This window comes from Notechis scutatus, chromosome 5 (genome assembly GCF_049901735.1).
Source record: "Notechis scutatus isolate UNSWTSFEM ecotype Mainland chromosome 5, rNotScu1.2, whole genome shotgun sequence".
Lineage (NCBI taxonomy): Eukaryota > Metazoa > Chordata > Lepidosauria > Squamata > Elapidae > Notechis > Notechis scutatus.
In genome coordinates, this window is record NC_142013.1 from 91,162,032 (window position 1) to 91,185,375 (window position 23,344).

The 23,344-nt window shown below is 36.5% G+C and overlaps 1 protein-coding gene across 1 annotated transcript in view; it reads left to right on the plus strand.

Annotated features, from left to right (window-relative positions):
• TM9SF2 (transmembrane 9 superfamily member 2) overlaps window positions 1-20,437 on the plus strand; it is a 31,973-nt gene extending 11,536 nt beyond the window's left edge. The window contains exons 5-17 of the mRNA XM_026668932.2: window positions 374-503; window positions 2,415-2,539; window positions 3,809-3,923; window positions 5,257-5,336; window positions 5,427-5,535; window positions 7,973-8,105; window positions 8,873-8,992; window positions 9,973-10,030; window positions 10,592-10,751; window positions 12,044-12,195; window positions 14,326-14,437; window positions 15,382-15,553; window positions 19,214-20,437. Coding sequence (XP_026524717.1) covers window positions 374-503; window positions 2,415-2,539; window positions 3,809-3,923; window positions 5,257-5,336; window positions 5,427-5,535; window positions 7,973-8,105; window positions 8,873-8,992; window positions 9,973-10,030; window positions 10,592-10,751; window positions 12,044-12,195; window positions 14,326-14,437; window positions 15,382-15,553; window positions 19,214-19,281 — 1,534 coding nt within the window. The 3' untranslated portion in view covers window positions 19,282-20,437. The remainder of the gene's footprint in view (window positions 1-373; window positions 504-2,414; window positions 2,540-3,808; window positions 3,924-5,256; window positions 5,337-5,426; window positions 5,536-7,972; window positions 8,106-8,872; window positions 8,993-9,972; window positions 10,031-10,591; window positions 10,752-12,043; window positions 12,196-14,325; window positions 14,438-15,381; window positions 15,554-19,213) is intronic.
• Window positions 20,438-23,344: the final 2,907 nt, after the last annotated feature.

Below are 23,344 nucleotides of genomic sequence, written 5' to 3' on the forward strand. Positions count from 1 at the left end.
AGGTCACATTGGCCATTTAGATTGATTGGTGAGCTCTCCAGGCAATCCTCCCTGTTTCTATCCACCACCTGTAGAAATAACCTTCCCCCTCTTGTGGCAACTGAGGAATAGAAAAATGGCTTCTGCCAGGTTCGTTTCAAAGTTGACAGAATATATTATTTGTTCACCTCACTGCAAACTGCTGGGTTTGGCAGCCCCCCCTTCCCCCCTGCGGTGTTTCCTAGTTAGGAATGTTCTCTATAAAAATTGGTCTGCAGACCAGTTTATAATATTTTCAATGTGAATCTTTTGTCTTGGACCTTTAAATATTGATGCTTAGCTTTAATGTTGTTTTCTGAAGCATTTCCTGAAGTACTTTTTTTAAAAAAAATAGGATTGTGGATAATATGCCAGTAACATGGTGTTACGAGGTTGAGGACAATCAGAAATTTTGCAATCCTGGATTTCCCATTGGTTGCTATGTTACAAAAGATGGACATCCCAGAGGTGCCTGTGTTATAAGTGTAAGTTCCTTGAAAGTTCACCTTGAGCCACATTTTGACACCACAATCTGCAAATATTTGAACTGTGACTAAGTTGCTTATTTTCGTCTGTAATTGAGTGAAGGCTTTATCGGGGCCTTTATTAATATGTTACTGTTCTGTTTAAATAGTTGACATTAAATTTATCAATGTAAGGATTGCCCCACATATCTTTTAAACATAAGTCATATAGATTTTTATTTCACATGTTTGGTTTTTGTTATGTAAGAAGGTATCTTGTGTGCTTTGATTTAATTCTGAGTCCTTACAGATGAGTACAGCAGAATGAGGCAGGTATTCAAAGGATAATTCTAATCATAGCAAGACAGTCAGCTTAGAATTATGTCAATCTGATAGTTATCTAGCCTGCTAAGATTGCACAGTGTAACTAAAGATTGTTGAATTAATTTTTGTATTTTACATCTATCCACAGTTAATGTATAAGTAAAATTATTTGAAGAATTTGGATTTTCAGAGGAAGAAAGCTTGCTTTTAAAACATGAGATATAATTCATTTTTACAATTTATTTTGACTCACTTTGAAACCCTTCATTTTGTTAGCACCATAATTATTTCCTTGTTCTACAAAAAACAAGATTTTTAAATGTTCCTAGCAGTTGTAATACTTTGTACAAAAATAAATGCAATTAGATATGTAGTTAATTGTACAGATACTCCTTCTTAATGTCTACTCATTTAGCAACTGTTTGAAGTGACAATGATGCTAATGATTTACTGTGGATCCTCATAGTTGTGGATGTTTCAGCATCCCTAGAGTCATATCATATTTCAGGTGCTCAACAACCACTCATAATTACAGTGTTACAATGTCCTGCAGTCATGTGGTTGCCATTTGCAATCACATGGCAGAGTGGAAAACTAACAGCTGTTGTAAGTCAGCATAGTTATACAAAGTTACTCTTTAAACCTGCATTGTTTGGTAATGGAGTTCCCAGTCCCGCTTAAACTTGGTGAGGATTACCTGTAATTTGAACATTTAAAATTGATTTTATTTGATAAGGGTACTTTGTTTAAGATGTATCCTAAATTTGTAAGTAATCTGGCTTGATTTTTTTTATTCTTTACTAACAGCAAAATGTAGCTTAGACTTTCCTATTGATGACATGGTGTATATTTTATGCTCTTAATTTATTTTATGCATCAAAAGCAGCACTGACAAACAGTACCTGAACAGTTTATGAGCTGAGAGTGAAACTGTGAATTAGAAAGCAACTTATTGCTTGACTTTATTCAATTATAATAGTAAACAATAGTTAGTTCACATATTGGACACAGGCTCAATACTGTTAATAAATTTATATCCTTGTGGTTCCATCAGCGAGTAGGTGTACAACTGATAGCTAACAATTAATCTGCAGCTTGGATAGCACACTTATTAACATGTCTTATGAAGGTGGGACTGAAGTAAACAAAGCCAGAATCCTGCCTCTCTATTAACAAGAGAGAAAATTTGTCAGTGGGACTGGTTCATAGCACTTACAGTTTAGTGTTAGGAGCTGTGGTAAGCATTGGGCTTGTGTTTTCCTTTCCTCTTAAGGTAGAGAGTTTCTTGGCTTTCCTTTCCGTTGAGCAGTCCTCAGGAATAATCCATTATTAAATTATTGTAAAAATGCTAAAAGTACTTAAGAATGATTCTCAGCAAGGAATCCAAACATCAGAATTAGGCCCCAGACTAATTTGGTAGTAGTTCTTCAGTTTGTCATCTTAAGAAATCTTCAAGTCTTGCTTTTGGTAATGGTTTAACTGGAAACAGATGTGGAGCTCATTATGGTGGTGTTTGCATGTAGGATAGCACATGATCCGGACAGGCTTAGTTTCTTCAATTTAAAAAGAATATCCATATTCTAATGTAGTTTATTTTATGTTCTTTAGTCAGAATTCCATGATTCAGATACTTTCTATATATTCAACCATGTGGATATTAAAATAGTCTATCATGTTGTGGAAAATGAAGCACCAAGGGCAAGACTCGTAGCTGCTAAACTTGAACCAAAAAGGTGAATATGGATTTTTATGTAAGAGAACACAAGATTATGTGGGATGCATGATGAAAATGAGATTTTTGATAATTAAAACAAAGTAAGAAAACTTAATGTGCCATCTATAGGGATCTTCTTATAACTTGGCCAGATATCTGATGCCAAAGAAAATGTGTACATAAACAAAAATCTAGGACTAGTATTTATTGCTTGCATTTATGCTCAAGTTTTGTCAGAGAGTTTGAGATGACTTAATGGGTCTCCTTTCATTAATTTGATTCCCATCACAACAGTTTTATAAGGTACAGATAACAATTGTGAGAGAGTGACTGGCTCAAAATCTCTTGGGGAATCATTCATGCATTCATGCATTCATTCATTCAGTTTGATGTGGCACCTCCTGACTCCAGAGTGGCTCTGGGTAGACCACAGTAAAATTATCCGAATCAACAATAATACAGTAAAAACCTCTTTAGCCCCATGAGGATTTGAATCTGGTCTCCACTATTCAAATCAACACTTTGATTACTGTGCTACAGTAGAAATAAAATACAGCACACACAAACACACGCACGTATGTATGTATGTATGTATGTATGTATGTATGGTATTCAGCTTTGTTCGGGTATTTTCCCACGTCATTATAGTTGTGCTTTTAAAGTTGTAGCGATGTTTCGGCAGAATCTCATCTGCCATCATCAGCCAAAACGTCGCTACAACTTTAAAAGCACAACTATAATGATGTGGGATAATACCCGAACAAAGCTGAATACCATACATATAAATACCCGTGAAAACTTAAGATTATAATATTAAAATATTATTAAGATTAAGATATATATATATATGCAAACTCTGACTGTATCTTTATTCTGCTAAATCCTTAAATATTGTATGATGCCTTTTAAATAAATGTTAGGAGTTAGTAGCTATAATGGATTGAGTAGAATCTTGTCTTGTAACAGTGATTCTGCTTGAATGATGATAGCTTTGACTTTGTAGTGTGTCCATTCTTTCTTATTTTTATTTAACTACATTTCAGGCTGTTTGAAGTTTTATTTTTCTCTGTGCAAAGGTATATAACTCCATGGCCAAGACTTCCCATTTGTAGTATGTTTGCTCTCTTCCATCTTTCTTTTGTTGATATAATTAAATTTGCCTCTTCATAAGTTAGGTTTCTAATGTTATGACTACAAAACATTGTACTTTGGGCTTTGATGTTAAAGCATGGTTAAGATTGAACATGCATATTGTGATTATACCTATAATTTGTTTTTGTTTTTTTAGTTTCAGGCACACAAATATTGACCAACCAGATTGCTCAGGACTACCTATGGGTTTAAGGAACGTTATTAATGATGGAACTGTCAAAATTGCTTATACATATTCAATTAGTTTTGAGGTTGGTACAGATAACGTCATTCCTTTTGTGGCAGGCAAATAAAATTGAGTATGTGGTCATGACATATTTAAGTGAAATAAGATGTTAATTGATTAAACTGTTTATTCATCCAAGACATCAAACAGCATGGCAAACTAATCAGCTGTGATTTGATGGTTATACTTTGTTGTGGGTGCTCTGTTATTGGAAATTTTCAACAAGAGATTGGACAATCATTTGGAATGGCATAAAGTCTTCTGCCTTAGGCAAGGGCTTGAACTAGAATACCTCTAAGGTTCCTTTCAGTCCTATGATTCTATGTCTATGTCTATTTAGTGAGCAGGTTAATAATAATAACAGTAGAATAGAGTTGAACCTTCCTCTGTCATATTTGGATTCCCTTTTCACTTTTCCTAAGCGGGGGCAGTGGAGTTGGAACAGCCTCAGGTGCTGAAAGGTCAAGTTAGCTCCCCTTCATTCTTGGATAGTGTCAACTTGTAAAACATTTCTACACTTGTTTCCAAGTTGGCATAAGAAAGAGGAGAGGGTGGGAGGAAGGGCTGGAGAAGCATACGGCAAATGAACTTAGAAGCACGTTCCAACTTTATCTTAAAAAAGATTATAGCTAAGCATTGAAGCTTTTGCCTGCAAAAAACTTTAATTGGAGAATGTGATGGATGACACATAGCCTGTGTACATGCTTAATTGGAGAAACTGATTTATGGTCATGCCAGTATGTCGCTCCTAATGAATTCTTTGAAGTTTTTTGAAGTTTGGCTCAAGACTCATGATTTAATTAGGGTGATCGCTGGAATCCTGACAGCTAGGACATATCATGGCCCATATAAATTATACTAGAACAACTCACAAAAATGAATTGTTACAGTACTCAGCCATAATTTAATTATACTTTTGGTCCAGATAGTACATCAACCTAGCTACATTATGACATGAGACAATATATTTTATTCTTGAATTTTGTACATACTCTGTTTCTGTCTAATTTATATACAGGTAGTTCTTGATTTATGACCACAATTGAGCTCCAAATGTCATTGCTAAGTGAGATAGTTGTTAAATGAGTTTTGCTCCATTTTATGACCTTTCTTGCCATGGTTAAATGACTCACTTAAGATGCTAAGTTAGTAGCCCAGTTGTCAAATGAATCTGGCTTCACCATTGACTTTGCTTGACAGAAGGTTGCAAAAGATGATCACATGGCCCTGGAACAACCATCATAAATATGGACCAGTTGCCAAGGACCTGATTTTTGATCACGTGACTGTGGGAATCCTGCAATAGTTATAAGTGTGAAAAACAGTCATAAGTCCCTTTTTATAACTTATTTTTTCAGGAAAATACAGACATTAGATGGGCATCCAGATGGGATTATATTTTAGAATCCATGTCCCACACGCATATACAGTGGTTTAGGTAAGGCCTACTTTACTTTCGTAATTCAGACAATTTTACAGATAGATATAAAAATGAACAATTCTAATAGCAGGTTGCCTTGTTTTCCAGTATAATGAATTCGCTGGTGATTGTCCTTTTCCTCTCTGGAATGATAGCTATGATTATACTAAGAACTCTGCATAAGGACATTGCAAGATATAACCAAATGGATTCTACAGTAAGTATACAATTGTTCTGGAAAATTCCTTCCTTCCTCCCTCCCTCCCTCCCTCTCTCCCTCCCTCCCTCTCCCCTCCCCTCTTCCGTCTCTTTAAAGCAGCAAGGTCTCACATTGTATATTTAGGTATTTAATTTTCATAGCTGAAGGATAAATGACGACTTGATGAAATAATTCAAGTAGATGGAACCAGATTTTCATACAGAGATTGCGAAGTGTAGTATTAAATCAGATTAGATTATTCAGAGATGGGTGTCTGCTTTGGTGTGCAAAGTTTAAACAAAAAGCTGTTTTGTTTTTCTACCCCAAAACACCAGGAAATTGCATTACTGTTCCTCAATTATTTGTTGTTGAAATTCAGTGATGTGCTTTCTGAAAGCTGCAAAAAAGGGATCTTTGGGTTAATTTCCCTTAGGGTTAACAATAGCATGTTATACTGTTTAATACTTTCTAATTAATAGTTCTAACATAATATAAGTCCTTTTTCTGTTTTATATAAATATATTTGCAATCACACTGTTATGTAGACTATGACCAATTAACTTTATTTTAGCTCAGCTCAGTTGTATAGAAGCAAATACATTGATTGTATGTTTGTCCTTCTCAGATTGCATAAATGCACTTGTTTAACAGTAATAGAATTCAGTAATAGAATTTTGGGTAATATTTAATTTTTGAAGAAAAATAGTAATGCAGATTCTTCTGTGGGTGTGATTCAGTTTCCATGGACATACTTATTAATAGCAGATATTAATAAAGAACATAAGATTATTTGTTGTACCATCATCTCCTTTAGCTGTGAAAAAAGCACTGCATCATGTGTCAGTTGGCAACATCTTTCTTCTCTACTTTTTGGTTACTTTTTGTCACAGATATAATTTTAAAAAATGAAATTAGTCATTTGAAGAACAATTGCCTTTTTTGCTGTGCTTATTAAATAATATTGAGAGTTAGTTTATGGTTATATTGCATCCACAATTAGGAGAACCGGTGGGCCCATTTGAAAGGTTGAAGTTCAACCACCATGGAAAATGTGACCAGTTTACCAGAAGACAAACTCAAATGAAGCTAACAGTTTTCCCAGATTTTTACTTGTAAGCAAGTAGATATGATGGTCTGGGCTCTAAAAAATCAAATCTCATATTTGTGTATATGGAGACATACTCCTAAATGAAACAGCTTGCTTGACTGCTGTTTCAGTAGAAAATCAGATACAAATGGGATATTTAACAGTAAGAATGCAACTTGGATATACTCATTGAAGCGCATCCCCTCCCAAACATAAGCAAAAGTGTAAGCCGTGCATGCTGGAAACAAACAGCCTGTAATGGTATGTGGGAATAACTTCGGGAGACTGAAGAAATGCTGCCTAGGGAATGGTCAGATAAGAGAGAGCATAGCCCAGCGGTCCCCAACCTTTGCAGCCCAGTGCGGGGGGAACTGGGCCACACAAACAGCGGGCTGATGCATGCATGCAGCCCTTGTGTGAGTGGTGGACCAGCACACAGACGTGCAGCTTGACTTGCATGAGCAGCAGGTCACCGCGCACCTGTGCAATTGCCTGCCGGCTGGCAACTCACACAAGTTGAGTTGTGCATGCATGCAGATGTGCTCAGCTAACCACATGAGCGGTCCAGTTCCAAATGGGCATGGCCTGGTAGTGGACCATGGCCCAGGGGGCTGGGAACCTTGGCATAGTTTACAGTTGCATGGTGGGTGAGAGGCTTGGGAGGGACCTCCCTAAGCTATTTGAGCTGTAAATGTGAGAGCAGGAGAATTATACCTGATAGAATTGTACAAATCAGATTTCATATACAAATCAGGAAAAAGGAGAAAAATTACATGGAATAGGATCCCTGTGTGGGCTGAGGAACATATTTGCAGATACACAGAAGCCCACCAACTTTGGGGACCTCAAGTTGTTTATTTATTTATTTGATTGATTGTTGTTCATCTCAACAGGGTGGCATACATCATAAAAAAATGCTGTTGAGATTCTGGAATGAGGCCAAACACATGTTGAATATCAGTGCTAGGGAAAAGTTCACTGGTTTGTGTCCCAGGTTTAGCGACTTTCTGTAGAGTAGAAACACATATTCTTGCTTGTAGGACAATTCGAAAACTTTTTATCTTTGCATGTTAATAGAAAAGAATTCTGAGATTCATATATAATAGGTTTCTGATGCATGTTTTGAATGTTGTAGAAGCTTTGTATTTCCCATCATTTTGGAAGATTATGTGAAATGATTAGAATGATTGTATTCATAGCACTCTTTGAATAAACTGAATTGATTGAAACTGAATACATAAAAAATTGCATATCTGAAAAGGATAAATAGATAATAAGAGTATAATAAATGACAAGAGTTGGGAAACCTATACTTATGTGAATCAGACATATCATTGTAATATGCTAAATTGATCGTTTCCTTTTCAGGAAGATGCTCAGGAGGAATTTGGCTGGAAATTGGTTCATGGTGACATATTTAGACCCCCACGAAAAGGAATGCTGCTTTCTGTCTTTCTGGGTTCTGGAACTCAGATTTTAATTATGACATTTGTTACATTATGTAAGTACAGTATAAATACTGTTAAAATACTGGTTCATTTTCGAAGTCTGAATTCTTTAAGCAGGATTTCAAGAATGCTCTGTGTTGTAGGAATAGTTAGTTATATATTAATGTGTAAACGCAACAAGTTGAGGTTGGAGTGTGTTTATCTTGTACTGTGCTAAGAAGAGTTGGAAATCAATGCCACTAATAACACTCCTTGTGCCCCCAAAGACCTGGTCTTGTGCAGAAGACTGGGGGAGGGGACCAGGGTGGGGAATTGTCGGAGCTTCCATACATTAGCTAATATCTAGAAGCTGGCTCCTTTCAACTCTTATTCCTGAATTTTGTACAATTCAGTTAAATCATTATGAGAACATAGCAAACACTATAACCTTTGAAAATATTCATTTAACTTCCGTGCCACCCATCTCGCCTTTTTTCTCCTTGCCATCTCTCCCCCCTTTTTTTCTTGATATGTGTTCATGTAGTCACATGAGGCAATGTTTTGTAACATGGGCATCTTTTAAATTTTTGGACTTCAATTCCCAGAATTCTCAGCAATTGCTGTGCCAGGTAATTGCCAGGATTAAAAAAGAAATCCCACTGTTTTATGGACTGATTATCTTTCTGGGAGGTTTTTAACTGTAGATCTGGAGAAAAAAACAACACTGTTTTACAAATGGTTCCATTACTTGTAGCCATTCTGTCCAGGAGATGTGGTTCAGAAAACTGGATTGAGTATTTCCATTTTAATGACCTCTCAAATGTGTGTCTACTTTTAACAGTCTTTGCTTGTCTGGGATTTTTATCCCCTGCAAATCGAGGAGCATTAATGACTTGTGCCGTGGTCTTGTGGGTGCTTCTTGGAACTCCGGCAGGTTATGTTGCTGCCAGGTTCTACAAATGTAAGTTTAAAACTTTATTTAATCTGACAGCACTTAAATTCATTAGTGTAAATTATCATCACAGCAGTAACATTTTCTTCTCTAATGTTTGCCTTCTGGCAAGATGGAGAAATGTTTAAGACTGAAGGCTGTATGCCAGTTTACATTGTTCTGCTTTCAGGTTGGCTGGGTTTTTTTAAAGAAATTCTGTCAGTTGTTCTCATTTTGATATATTTGAAAGGAAGGGAAAGCTGTGGAAACTGACTACTGTTAGGTATGAAAATGAAGTTGTTGATGGCCTTTGAAGTTGCACTATGTTTGACATGTGATGCTTACATTGTTCTGTTGTTTTCTTTAATATGGTATCACTTGAAAGGAAGCGAAATACCATATTCACTTTATATTTTATGACACTTTGCTGAGGTCCTTGATCAGTGATTATTTTTATTTTAATAGATATGTTGTAGAGGGAGTACGTTGTGTTCATATGTGTTTGTAAGCCATTTTATTGAAAACAGTTGAGGCTGAACTTCAGTATCCACAAATAAAAAAATTAAGAGCCATTTAAATTATTTATTCATTCAATTTCTATAGCCACCCAACTCAACCAAGTGCCTTTGGGTGGCTTACAATTCTAAAATTGTAAAACAACAAAAACATCCATAAAATAAATAAGTACAAACAGCAGTTATGATGATTAATCAGCTAATAGAAATAAAGTTTAATAATTTTAAGTAGAAAAATTAAATACTGTATGTAATGTTGAAATTTTCTTCTTTTTCTTTCTTCCTATGTTATAAGCTGGACTTTAAAATATAATTTTCTCTGGCAAGTAAATTAGCCTTTTGAATTGCTAAAATTGGAGAATAGGATAAGAACAGGATTCTTTCTTTAAAGTCATAATAATTCACTTTTTGCCTAATATATTCAGATGTATTTGAGTATACCTCCATACTCTATAATTAACTGGTATTCTCCTTGTTGGCTTAATTTTTATATAGCTTTTGGGGGAGAGAAATGGAAGACAAACGTTCTCCTAACTGCTTTCCTTTGCCCTGGGTAAGCAAATTCCTATGATTAATGTTATATACAAAATAAGCTGACCTTAAATATGTACGTCCATGATAGCATAAACAATATATCTCCATATCATAATACATCAAAGCTGTGTATAATTTTTATTTTTTAAATAAAAATTTGTTTAATTTATACCAGGGAAAAGTTGATTAACAGTATCAACCTGGAGAAATATTTTGTAAGACAATCTTGCTCCTCACTGACCCTTGGTTCTATTCCTTAGGCTGCTTTTCAGATCTCAGGATAGTTGGTCTTATGTGTTGTCATACGCTATACAGCTTCTGTATTCCATCTTTTGGCTTAATCACAGCAAGCAGTTGTTCCCTGAAGTGCAGAGATGACAGACAGACATTTGAAGCTATTTAGCTGAAATGTCAACTCCTGCAGGAGTTCAATTCTATTCCATTAAGAGAAGTAGACTTTCTTGACCTATTTGCCTGACCTGTTCTGCTTGTGAATGTTGCTTAACATTACATTAGACAAACTGTAATATGATTTCGGTAACATAGAACTTCATCAGATTTAAAATCTTCTCTCTTTTAGCATTGTGTTCGCAGATTTCTTCATCATGAATCTCATTCTTTGGGGAGAAGGGTCCTCAGCCGCCATTCCATTTGGCACTTTGGTTGCTGTTCTGGCACTTTGGTTTTGCATATCAGTACCACTGACTTTCATTGGGGCCTACTTTGGTTTTACAAAGAATGTAAGTGGTTTTACCTGAGTACATTTTGTATCTTTGACTTGTTTGCAAAATAAGTGCTGAGCCTCATCTCTCAAGAACATGTTGTCTCTAAACGAAATGCTTTAATTGAATGAATAGATAGATAGATAGATGGACAGACAGATAGGTAGCAGTTATGTAAAAATAAAAAAAAATGTTGGTCATTATCTTTAAAGATAAATTACTTTACGATGTGGTGCAGGGTTTCTTCAGGAGTCATCTCGCCTCAATGGGACCCTTCCCACTTGTTCCAGTGGAAGAGGCTTACTCTGGATCCTATCTGCCAAAGTGGGCTGGCAGTATCCAGGAAAAGAGCCTTTTCTACTGTGGCCTCGCCCCTGGAATATTCTCCCACTGGAGGTGAAGTCCACCCCCACACTCCTGGCCTTCTGGAAGAGCCTGAAAATGTGGCTCTGCTGCATGGCCTGGACCCTGACAAGGGTGTGTTATGTTGGGGGTGGCTGACAGAGTAGAGAAGATCCCCACCCTCAGACCACCCATTGTCTTGGTTTTTAGCTTTCCTATTTATCTGTCACCCAGAGCCGCTGAATCCATGAGATTGGTGGCATAAAAAATTAATAAAATAAATATAAAGCATGATCAAATTTCAGATTACTTAGATTTTACTTGACAAGGCTATTTTGAACATGACAGATTTTATTATATAAACTGTGTAGGAATTCTGGTTTCGGTTTACTTTCTATTGTACTTTAAATGTATACAATTGTAAATAGCTTTAAACGGATTGTTGCTTTAGATCAGAGAAGTCGTGTCAGGGTTGTGTTTGACCTCCGAGGGGGGCGGCATGGTCAGCTCGACATTTGTGTTGGGGGCACCTGTGGGGATCTGAGTGTTCTGTCAGTGAAAATGGGCTCCCGAACTCTGTTTTCACCTGCAATGGCCTCCTGCAACCCTCTGCCAGAGAAAACAGAGCTACGTTTTTGCTGGCAGAGGCCCTGAGGGCCAGCCCTTTGCTGTTTCGAGGGCGGCCCCGTGGGCCAGATCTAAGCACCCCATGGGCCAGATCTGGCCCGTGGGCCTTGAGTTTGACACCCCTGTTTTAGATCAATCTTTCTCAATCTTAGCGACTTGAAAATGTATGGACTTCAGCTTCCAGAATTCCCCAGCCAGCATACTGGTTGGAGATTTCTGGAAGTTGAAGTCCACACAATTTCAAGCTGTTGAGTCTAAGAAACATTACTTTAGATTGTGTGAAATACAGCTGAAATTACTGAGAACCAATTCCTTCTGTCCCTTTTGTAATACTTCTAAAGGCCATAGAACATCCAGTCCGTACGAATCAGATTCCTCGCCAGATTCCAGAACAATCGTTTTATACAAAACCACTTCCTGGGATTGTTATGGGGGGCATTCTGCCCTTTGGATGCATCTTCATACAGCTTTTTTTCATTCTTAATAGCATATGGTGAGTTTTGAATACATTGTAATGCATAGCTATTTTTTTTTTATTTGCTTTAGGTTTGCACCTATCTCTTGCATTTTTCTGTCCTTTTGACATGCCCTCAGAACAGTTTCCTGATGGCCAAAGAAAATTGTTGTGAACATGTTACTCATTCAGATAAGTTTGCTATATAGTCAAAGCTTGAGAGACTGATTCATATAAAAGAATCTGTTGCAGACCCTGAGTGTTACAATACACCTGGTTCCCAGTGGTTTGAATGTTCTGATGTGATGCAAATCTAACTTATCTGTCTTTATATTGGTGCATTTTAAAATTTGTAGACAACTTTGACTTAATTTACCAATCAGTGTCATTTTAATGGATGGAGATAATTAGAGCAGTGGTAGATGATCTTCCTAGAACCAGATAAATGATGCTTGTTCCTTGTATTTGCAGCACTTTAAATGGCATTGTAGGAATTAGTATAAACTGTTTTTCTTACTAATTGCCCATCAGCTATGGTCATAGTCAGAACCACCATCACAGGATCAAGTGCTATCAGAGCTGTGGTGGCGCAGTGGTTAGAATGCAGTACTGCAGGTTACTTCTGCTGACTGCCAGCTGCCAGTAGTTCGGCAGTTCGATTCTCAATAGCTCAAGGTTGACTCAGCCTTCCAGTCTTCTGAGATTGGTAAAAAGGGGACCCAGATTGTTGGGAGCAATATGCTGACCCCACTTAGAGTGGGCTGTAAAGCATTGTGAAGTGGTAAATAAGTCTTAAGTGCTATTGCTATCAACATTTGATGAATGTTAGGGTATGAATGTTGACACATACTCTATGTAGGTTACTTTATTAAAACAGTATAGAAACACTTATACTAAGGCTTAAAGTCTCTGCAGGGTGATGTTCTAAAAAGAAAAAGAAATACATTTGTGTCTTTGAGTCTTTGTCCAGTAACTGTTTAGGCAAAGGTTTTTTTTGGAAATGATTTGCCATTGCTAGAGCTGAAAGAGAGTATCTAGCCTAAAGTCTCCCAGCTGGCTTTGTGCCTAGAGTAGGATTAGACCTCACAATCCCCAGTTTCTAGTCCAGTTTAACCACAAAATAGTTACAGGCAATGATCACAGGGAAGATTCTTCTAGTCAGAATCCATAGACCAGGAAAAGTAAATTGCAAGTGAGTTTCAAAGAGTGCTTATATAATCAGGAACAACCTGTTAAAATGCTTTCATCCAACAGCAGGTGTCCATAAAATATTTATTTACAAAGCGATAACTAATATCAGTCCCCACCTCTTGTTGCATAATACCATGAAGTAACGATGTTCTAATCAGTTTAAAATAACAATGGATGTGATTATAACTTTGAATATACAGGGAAATAGTGAACCAGTTTGACAAACAGAACTTGATACTGGAATGTTTCACACCCACAAGAAAGAGAAAATATAGGAGCATAGGTATACCCCAAAGAGGTAAAATGTAAGAAAGATTAATGAAAATCAAAAGAAATATGGAATAAAACACAAAAGTTACTGTTAGCTGGATAAAATATCATTTAGCATGTAAGTCTAATAAAGCAAAGCATGGTTAAAACTCCAAGTGGAAACTGGGAAAAATGACCAGGCTCCCAAGCACTTTCACTACAAGAACATGTGGCTGCTCTTTGTGAGGCCTGTATACCTTAATGAATGTATCTTTTCTTTTATGTATACTGAGAGTATTTGCGCCACATTCCTTGTGTGTCCAATCACACTTGGCCAATAAAGAATTCTATTCTATTCATAATGGCTAAGTTTGTGTGTTGCTAGCCACAAGGGATAAAGGAGACCACTTAATCAGCATAGCCCAAAAAGAACAGAGAAAGCAAACACAGGACACTAGAGACAAGAATTACAGCTTTCTGTAAAAACAAATGTGGCAATAATATTGTACAAAAAAACAACAAAGGCAAATCAGCTAAGGAACTGAATACAAAACAAAGTCAAAGCTATAACAGACTAAATAATAACCAGATTACCTAGATGAAACACCTGTTATCTCATTAGGAAAGGCCAAAAGCAACATTGCATTCATTAGGAAGTTCAGATCTCAAAGGCCAAGAGCTTGCTTGCCACAGTATGAATCCTATTTAATTTAAACTTCTGTTTTCCAGGTCTCATCAAATGTATTACATGTTTGGCTTCTTATTTCTGGTGTTCATTATTTTGGTTATTACATGTACTGAGGCTACTATTCTACTTTGTTACTTCCATTTATGTGCAGAGGTAAGCTTCCCAAATAGGTTGTCACAAGGTAATCTATGTTTTGCTGTGTTTAATTAAAATAACAAGATAAGAAAAGAGGATGCATTTTCTACTGACTGCCTCCCAGAGGGAGAATTTAAAGACTTACCAAAGGGACAGTGTTGTGGGGCTAGAAAAAAATTAACACGGTATTGTATTAATGAGATTGGGGGAAGGAAAAAATATTTCCCAAGTACCAAGAAATTTGTTCTTAGCTGCTGGGAAAAATATCTGCGGAACAAATGCTTAATCACTGAACTTGAGTATTGTATTCCACAGATAAAAAATGATAGTTTTAAGTACCATTTTGGCTTTGTTCAACATCCTAAACCAGATTTTACTTCTGCTTGTTAATACAATCTGGTTTGCACATAACACTCCTGTAAAACACAACTGGATTCACATATCAAACCAGAAACAAACCACATTATTTTGATTTGTATGTGAACCATACCTCTTATGATCTTACAAAAACAGAACAGAGAATCAGAAATTGTCATAGTTGAAACTGTTTAATAAATAACATCCAAGATTTATTTTGTTTTGCCAATTAAACCAAGACCCCCAAATACAGATTTGCAAAGTATTATATAGAAAAGATATATTCTCAATCATAGATTACATTTTCATAGGCAGGAATAGCCTATAACTTTATGTCATGAATAATCTCTCATACTTGCTTTAATCTCTGATCAACATTCCTTCACTGTTATATAAGTATTAGAAAATGTTCACCCCTTTAACCATATATTTAGCTATAACTCAGCATGTGTCTTTTAACATGATAATTACAGGTAGTGGTGTCCTCTTTAAAAGTTCTAAAAAGAAGTGCATAACTTGAAATGGAATATGATGTATAAAATAGATTTAACTGCACCTGAGAGAAGCATGTCTAACTTTTACACCTGTTTCCCTCTTTGTTGTAGGACTACCACTGGCAGTGGCGCTCCTTTCTTACGAGTGGTTTTACTGCTGTTTATTTTCTAATCTATGCAGTGCACTACTTCTTTTCTAAGCTTCAGATTACGGGTACAGCAAGCACCATTTTATACTTTGGCTACACCATGATAATGGTCCTGATCTTCTTCCTTTTTACAGGTAATATTGCTTGATATGAAAAATGCCTGCAGAAACACTAAACTGGTAACTAAATTGAAAATGATGACATGATGATGAAGCCAGATACTGTGTATCAAACATTTTCATTTCAGTTTAAAGCCTTCTGTGTGATCTAGGCATTCTGCATACTGGTGCTGTGGATCACATCTTCTGAAATCAGGCCAGGGATAAATTAGTATTTATGCTTTAAGTTTAGGTTCTCAAAATTTTTAATTTGGCCGTCAAATAGCACTTTTTTTATTTTTGTTATTGTGTTACAGTCTGGGCTGCATCACATAATACATGTACTGGCAGTCATGTCTAAAGTTATAAAATATTTTAAATATATAATTTTTGTTCCATTAAAAAGAACCCCGAAAAACACAATAGCTTTATAATTTCTGTGTGGGAATGGTTCCTCAAATCTCCTGCACTACAGGTAGTCCTTAAATTATGATTCCAATTGAGCTCAACTTTTCTGTTGCTAAGTGAAACATTCAAATTATTTTTCCCTGCCCCCATTTTACGACCTTTCTTGTTACAGTTGTTAAGTAAATCACTGCACTTGTTAAGTTACTAATACAGTTAAGTGAATCTGGCTTCCCCATTGACTTTACTTAAAAGAAGGTTGCAAAAGAGGATTGATTGCATGACCCCAGGACATCGCAACCGTCATAAATGAGTCATTTGCCAAGTGTCCAAATTTTGATCACGTGACCATGGGGTGGCTACAAAGGTCGTAAGTGTGAAAAATGGTCGTTAGTCACTTTTTTTCAGTGCCGTTGTAATTTTGAACGGTCACTAAATGAACTGTTATGAGTTGAGGACTACCTGTAGCGCTAGGATCTTTCATTGTAGTCAGTATGCTTTAGTGTTCATACCTTGACTTGCTTCTGTACTGTATTGTATCTGCTGTTAGTTGCTATGTGCAGGCAGCTAGTTGGACAATTCTTGAAAGGTAAGTTAATGCCATCTCTTTGACTTGGTAAATGTAAATTCCTTTTGTCTTCTAGTGCAGCAGATTCCCAAACTTTATTTTTAGAATTATGAATACTTGAAAGTAAACTGATAATATGCCCTGTATTTAAATAGAGACGCACTGCTTTACAAAAGGCATTAGTAAAATTTTTGTCATGCAAACATAATAATACTTAGAAGTGTAAAACAAGATGTGTAATTAATGCATACAGTTTCTGCTGCTACTACAATTACGAATACTTACAAGTGAATAAAAAATGTTCAAATTAGCATAAGAGGCTAATTTGACTCCCCTACAAGGGAAATGCCCCCCCTCCCTCCAGATGTTATGTTGAGTGTTTGTTAAAGGTATCGGTAGGGTATAGTAAAAATAGAAAGTCAAGATGGCAGCCTGGCAATGTGACTGAAGCTTTGCCTGTTTTCTATGGGTAATGCACATAAAAAATGGGCCCTTTTTGATTACACCTGTGGACACACCTTTGCTTTTGTACCACAAGACACTTGGCAACAGTGAATCTTTTGCTAATTCACCATATTGAATTAAATACCAATTCATATATTGGAATTTTTGCTCCCACAACCCACCTGCATTGTTCATGAGGAAAAAAGGTATATAAAAAAAAGCACATCATAAATTTCACGAGGCTAAAATGAAACATCCTAGGATATTCGGTCCTAGAGGCATTTAAGTTCCTGTCAAGTTGATATAAAAGCCAAACCAAGGACCTCCTAATTGCTGTATCCAAATGATTATATTGCTGCTTACTCATCTGTTTAAAATGGTCAACCTCAAGAAGGGTTTTGATGGTGCCCTGCTGTCACAGCAGTAGAGCGCATGCTTGGGGCATTTACTTCTCATATGGCATTCTGGGTCATTGATCTGACACAGCAAGCAAGTTGCTGGAAGCTACGCAACAAATCCGATTCACAGCGAGGTCCACAACTGTGTCTTTGACACACTAAATGAATCTGTTCGACATCAGTGGCTGAGCTAATATGAAAAAAAAAATCAATGCGATATTCAGTTTTTGCTGAAATATTTGTAATGCGTAAAACTATTGTGAATTTTCAAACCCTCCAAACTGCATGACACACCAGGCCTTTCAGAAACAAAAGGGAATGGTGCTTGTCCTTAATCTTATTATTCTGAAATTAGCAATTTACTCATTACTCTCTGCTATGTGAAGCAGGAATTTTAGAATTTCTACATATTCTGCAGAGATCTGAAGTGCACAGAAATGCGTATTGGCAGCTTTTAACTATTTAGCACCTTGAATTTCAAAGAGTTGTCTGTATCCTTTAAAACAGTAGTTTACATGAGCAACTGGTTATTTTTTTCAACCATGAACAGGTATCAAACATTGTTTTGCTCTATAATAGCTTTCTGTTTCAAGAACTGGTCAGTGATATACATAATAGAGTAGATTTAAAATTAGCCAAAAAGTGTGACGTCAGGAACCTAACCATGCATATATTTATCTGCAATTATTTTAAAAGCCAGGGCCATCTCTTTGTCTCTTTATCTTTTCGACATCTCATTTTCTCTGCAGAGGTGATCTTATTTCATTACGGTTTTTGTAGTGACTCAGGTTTCTACTTCCAGGGATGAAATAGTGCTATTTTTGTATCTTATGGGTTTTTTTCAGGCTAGCTGACTGCAAGGCTTGTCCAGCCTTCTGAGTATTTGGGCTAGCTTTTCTGTGCTGCCTTATCAATTTTACTGAATTTTGCAACAGCAATATAACTTTTTTTTTTAATATATGACCAAAACAGTTTCTTCCCAAGTTCAGTGGGTGCAGATACTTTAAGACAGCAATTAAGGACACATTAGATGTGAACACCTGTAAACTTAGGAGATCTTAATTCTGAAGAAATAGGAATAGGTTGATATTTGGGGGTGTGGTTATGACAACTATACATTGCACTTTCCAACTTTAAAAGTTAAAATGTAAGAAGGATGCTTTAGTAAAGATAAATCACAAGGATAAAGGTGCCAAGTTACAAGAATATTTACAGAAGAAAGTATGATGCTTCTGACTTAACAGAATAACAGGTGCAATTTAATATTTCAGACTATAAACAATAACATGCCTGTAGACAGCTTTTTTTTTTCTTTTTACTATTTTCTCTTTTTTCCTTTTGTTCTGTTAAATGAATAAATTAAAAAAAAAAAGATTAAAAAAGGATTGGATGGAAAAAGGATTGTTTTCATGCTGAGGCAGAAAAATGTATGGAAGGCTTAGGGTACATTTTTGGTTTTCTAATCTATACATGGAAATGCACCATACAGAAAAAGATTCCTAGCGAAATGGTTATTTTTTTCCAAAGCAAAAATCCCTGTGCTATCTTTACCTGGTCTTCTTCCAGATGTGGGGAGGGGTTTAACTTTAATGAGAGATGCCCTGCACCAGACCAATCTTGCTCCACAGAACTTCCTCTTTCAGGAAATGCAGACAGAGCTCAGCTCCTATATGGCAAGCAAGCTGCCTTTGGCACTGTGCTGATTTAATGTTGTGGCCCTAAATAAAAATAATTCTTGAAAAAGTAATCATGATGTGCTGTAAGAGAGAAAGCATTAAAATAGACACACTAACGTGCAAAATTATAGGTTTCTGTGGCCTGTTTTATTAATGTAAGACAACCAGGTATGAATATTGATGCAATTTTGTATTTGATTTGTAGGAACAATTGGATTTTTCTCTTGCTTTTGGTTTGTGACCAAGATATACAGTGTGGTAAAAATGGATTGAAGATATTCAATGCAGAAACTATCAACCTAATTTAAGTACAGGATTTTGGAAAAGAATGTAAGCTTTATCAAAAGTACTGACTTAGTACTTTCTGAATGATACAGAATATACATTTTCTCTCATTCAAATATTTGTATTGTAATTTTGCAATCTGTTTTCAGTTCGTATTCTTAAGACTGAATATAAATGTATGCATTTGTAAATATTGTTATATTGGGACTTTTAAATTCTAATTACCGGGTTATAAGTGCTGCCTTGCAGTATTTAATAATTCTTCTGAAAGAATAGTTGTAAATAAAGTTTTCTAGGTTTGCTGAGTGGGGTTGATTATTTTTTCAAAGTAAAGAACTTATTTCTATCATGCTTCTGAAGATTGACTCGGTGTAAGGTTGACTCAACATTCTTGTAGTTTGAATGTTTTTGTTTCATATGAAGCCATGGCCATAAATCCATCCTCCCCCCCCCCTCCTGTGATTCTGTTTAGTTCTAGTGGTGTTGGCGTTTGAGATTCTGTGCCTCCTAAGTTTTGCAACCTAAACAATTCATAATAAATGAGCTATGTTCAGTTGATTATTACCCATTATAAATAAACGCATAAAATCCTGTAAATAGAAATATATTGATAAGTTTTAAACATGTAGATTGGGTTATGTTTTTTTGAGTAAATCATGCTACATAAATGTAATATTCATGCACTACTTAAAAATGACATTTCATAATTATACTATAGTGTCTCTCTTAATCCACTACATAACTAAATTAAAAGACTGGATAATATGATGAAAAGGTCTGCATAAATAGAAACAAGATGTATTACCAATTGTGTCCCTTGCAGATTTTAATGATACATATTATGCAGAATGGACTACAGATTTTTTTTAAAGAACTATTTGCCTCAATTAAAGAAGTAAATTTGTTAGATGAATTAAAATTAATCCACTTGCATCTCTGAAAATTGCAGTGGAAACGTGTTTACTGTGTTAAGTTGTCTGAGCAATTTACCTATTAATAATCTCTGCATGTTTTCTGGAAGACATACCTGTTGCCATGTAATTGCATGTTTCAACAGATGACCCTAATTTTTTTTCTAGTATTTCTAAAGAGGATAAACTGATGTGTGAATATTAAAATCCAATAAAATATCTTTTGTTAATAACCTGAATTTTTAATTTGGTCCTGTAAACTTCCATTTACACAAATGTTCGATTCAGAATGCCTTACAGAAGAATTTAAAAAGCCATGTCAATATTCCTCAGAATTTTTTTAACAGCCAATCTAAATATTTGCTAAATAGTTATTATTGCAGCTTGGGTCTTCTTTTAGTGAAATTATTTGTGCAGTTATACCAGGGTTGGATGTGGTTTTAGCTGCTATAAAAGTGAGCCACCCTTGATTGAGAATGCTAGCATAAATTATCTGGCTTAAATAATAATTTCCTTTAATATATTCAAATTTGTATGCCAGGTTTCCTTGGAGTCAGAGAATAATTTTAAACAGAAGACTCCTCTGGCAGAATAGACCTCTTGACTACAGGTAGTCCTTGACTTACAACATTTAGTGTTGTAAGTTCATTTAGTGATCATTCAAAGTTACAACATTGAAAAAAGGGACTTATGACTATTTTTCACAGCTGTAACTGTTGCAGCATCCCCAAGGTCACGTGGTCAAAATACACATGCTTGGCAATTGACTCGCATTTACAACGGTTGCAGTTGCCCTGGGTCATGTGATCGACTTTTGCGGCCTTCTGACAAGCAAAGTCAATGAGGAAGCCGGATTTACTTAACCACAGGGTTACTAACAACTGCAGCAAGTGCTCGTGTGCCAACACCCAAAAGGCAATGCACCCCCCCACCCCCTACGCATGCGCGTGCAATCACCCACCCCACCGCCCCCTTACCTGCACAGAGCCTCACAGCTGATTTATGGCTAGTTTGAGGCCTTTTTTGGCCTCCCAAAGACTTGAGGAAAGCTTCTGCAGGCTTCTACAAGCTTTGTAGGCTGAAATCTAGCCCCATTTCATCATTTCCTGTTTTTCCGAAAATACCGGCCGAAAAAGGCCTCAAACCGGCCGAAAATCAGCTGTGAGGCACACACATGTGCCGTGAGGTAAGTTTGCCTGCAGCTCGCGTGCTGACACAAACGGCTCTGTGTGCCACAGGTTCGCCATCACAGCTTTAGGATATTTCAAGAGGGTAGCAAGTGAAACGTGTAATGGGCCCTAGCACGTGCCAAGAAACTATAGAAGAGTATATTGCATTGCAAATACTGTCTATGGAGATTCTCAGTCATCCAGGTCATGGTTGTCCCAAAGATGCTTTTTTTTCCCAAGAGGCAATTGGACTTTCTGGTTTTTCTTCGAAGACATTTCGCTTCTCATCTAAGAAGCTTCTTCAGCTCTGGTTGAAGAAGCTTCTTGGATGAGAAGTAAAACATCTTAGAAGAAAAACCAGAAAGTCCAGTTGCCTCTTGGGGGAAAAAAAAGCATCTTTGGGACATTGCAAACACTGTTTTGCCAGCCAGTTACTATTTTATATCTGAATCTGGTAATGGAACCTGAACTGATGGGCCACAGGAGAAAAACAAGTTTGGAAGAGCGGCATGGATAAAAAAAACCTTGAAAAACACTGTACAGGTAGTCCTTGACTTACAAGAGTTTGTTTAGCGACCGTTCTAAGTTACAATGGCACTGAAAATGTGACTTGCTACAATTTTTCACACTTAACGACCACTGCAGCATCCCCATGTCACATGATCAACATTCAGGTGCTTGGCAACTGGTTCATATGATGGTTGCGATGTCTTGGAGTCCTTTTGCAACCTGGCAAGGAATGTTAGTAGATTCACTTAGCAGCCAAATTACTAACTGCAGTGATTCACACTTAAAAACTGGCAAGGTAGGTGGTAAAATTGGGCAAAACTCAATGTCTCAACAACAGAAATTGCTCAATTGTAGTCGTAAGTCCAGGACTACCTGTATTGTGTCATTTGGCAAGGAAGATGGAAATGAAGGAAAACCTTATTCTAAAGGAACTTTAAACAATTTATGCTGTTCCTGATAAAAAACAAAATGTACATTTTTAGGATCTGAAATAAAAATTATTCTTTCCATTTATCATTGGTAGACACGTTAGAAAATTTATTAAATTTATATAACTGCTCATTTCTATCCCTGCCATTCAAGGCAGCTTACAAAGTTAACGCCAAAAACAATACAAAAAACCAAAACCAAAATAAGTGTCATCAGAACAGAACTATTTAAAAAAACCCATAAAATCTGCTTTTCCTAACATGCAATCAATTTGCAGGCTCTCCACTGTCACCAGATCACCAGTTAAGATAGCAAGACCACGTCTTCAAGTGCCAAGAAAGTTAGTGCCAGTCTACCCTTGTAGGGGTGGCAGGAATGATGTTACAAAAAGCCAACACTGCAGCAGAAAAAATTCTGGATGTTGGGAGCAGAGAGAGTATTAAAGTCTGTGGCACCCTACATTGTAGGGACTGGATGGGATCTTTCCCGATCAACACCAACTGGAACTGGCCACAAATCAATTTAAGACAGTGCTGACATTGTACAGGATGTGGATTTGTTTAGCTATAAATTGTAATAGTATGTGGGAGTAACCTTGGGAGTCTCTGCCAAGAGAAGTTAAGTGGCAGAATAGCTTAAAGACAGACTGTGGCTCTAAGGCTGTAAAAAAAGGGAGGGAACTTAACTTTCAGACTTACAAGATTCTTTGTAAGGGTAATTAGCTAATCTGGTTGTGTTTCTTATCTGGGATGCTCTGCAAGGCCAACATTTTTCAATTTAGTGGCATCTATTTCTGAACCATCAAGTTTAGGAATTAAATCCTTAACGTATCTGTTAGCCTACAAGAATGCCATCCTTCACTCAGTATCTTAGTTAAGATTTAACGGGAGATTTCATACTTGCCTTGCAATAATGATTATAGTAACCTTTACGGCTAGTTTGCACACTGGTAAATTGGGGCTAAATGCATTGGATGAATGCCATAGTGTGGTCAGTGAACAGCTCCAGGCACTGGAGTTTATTCAGTCAACC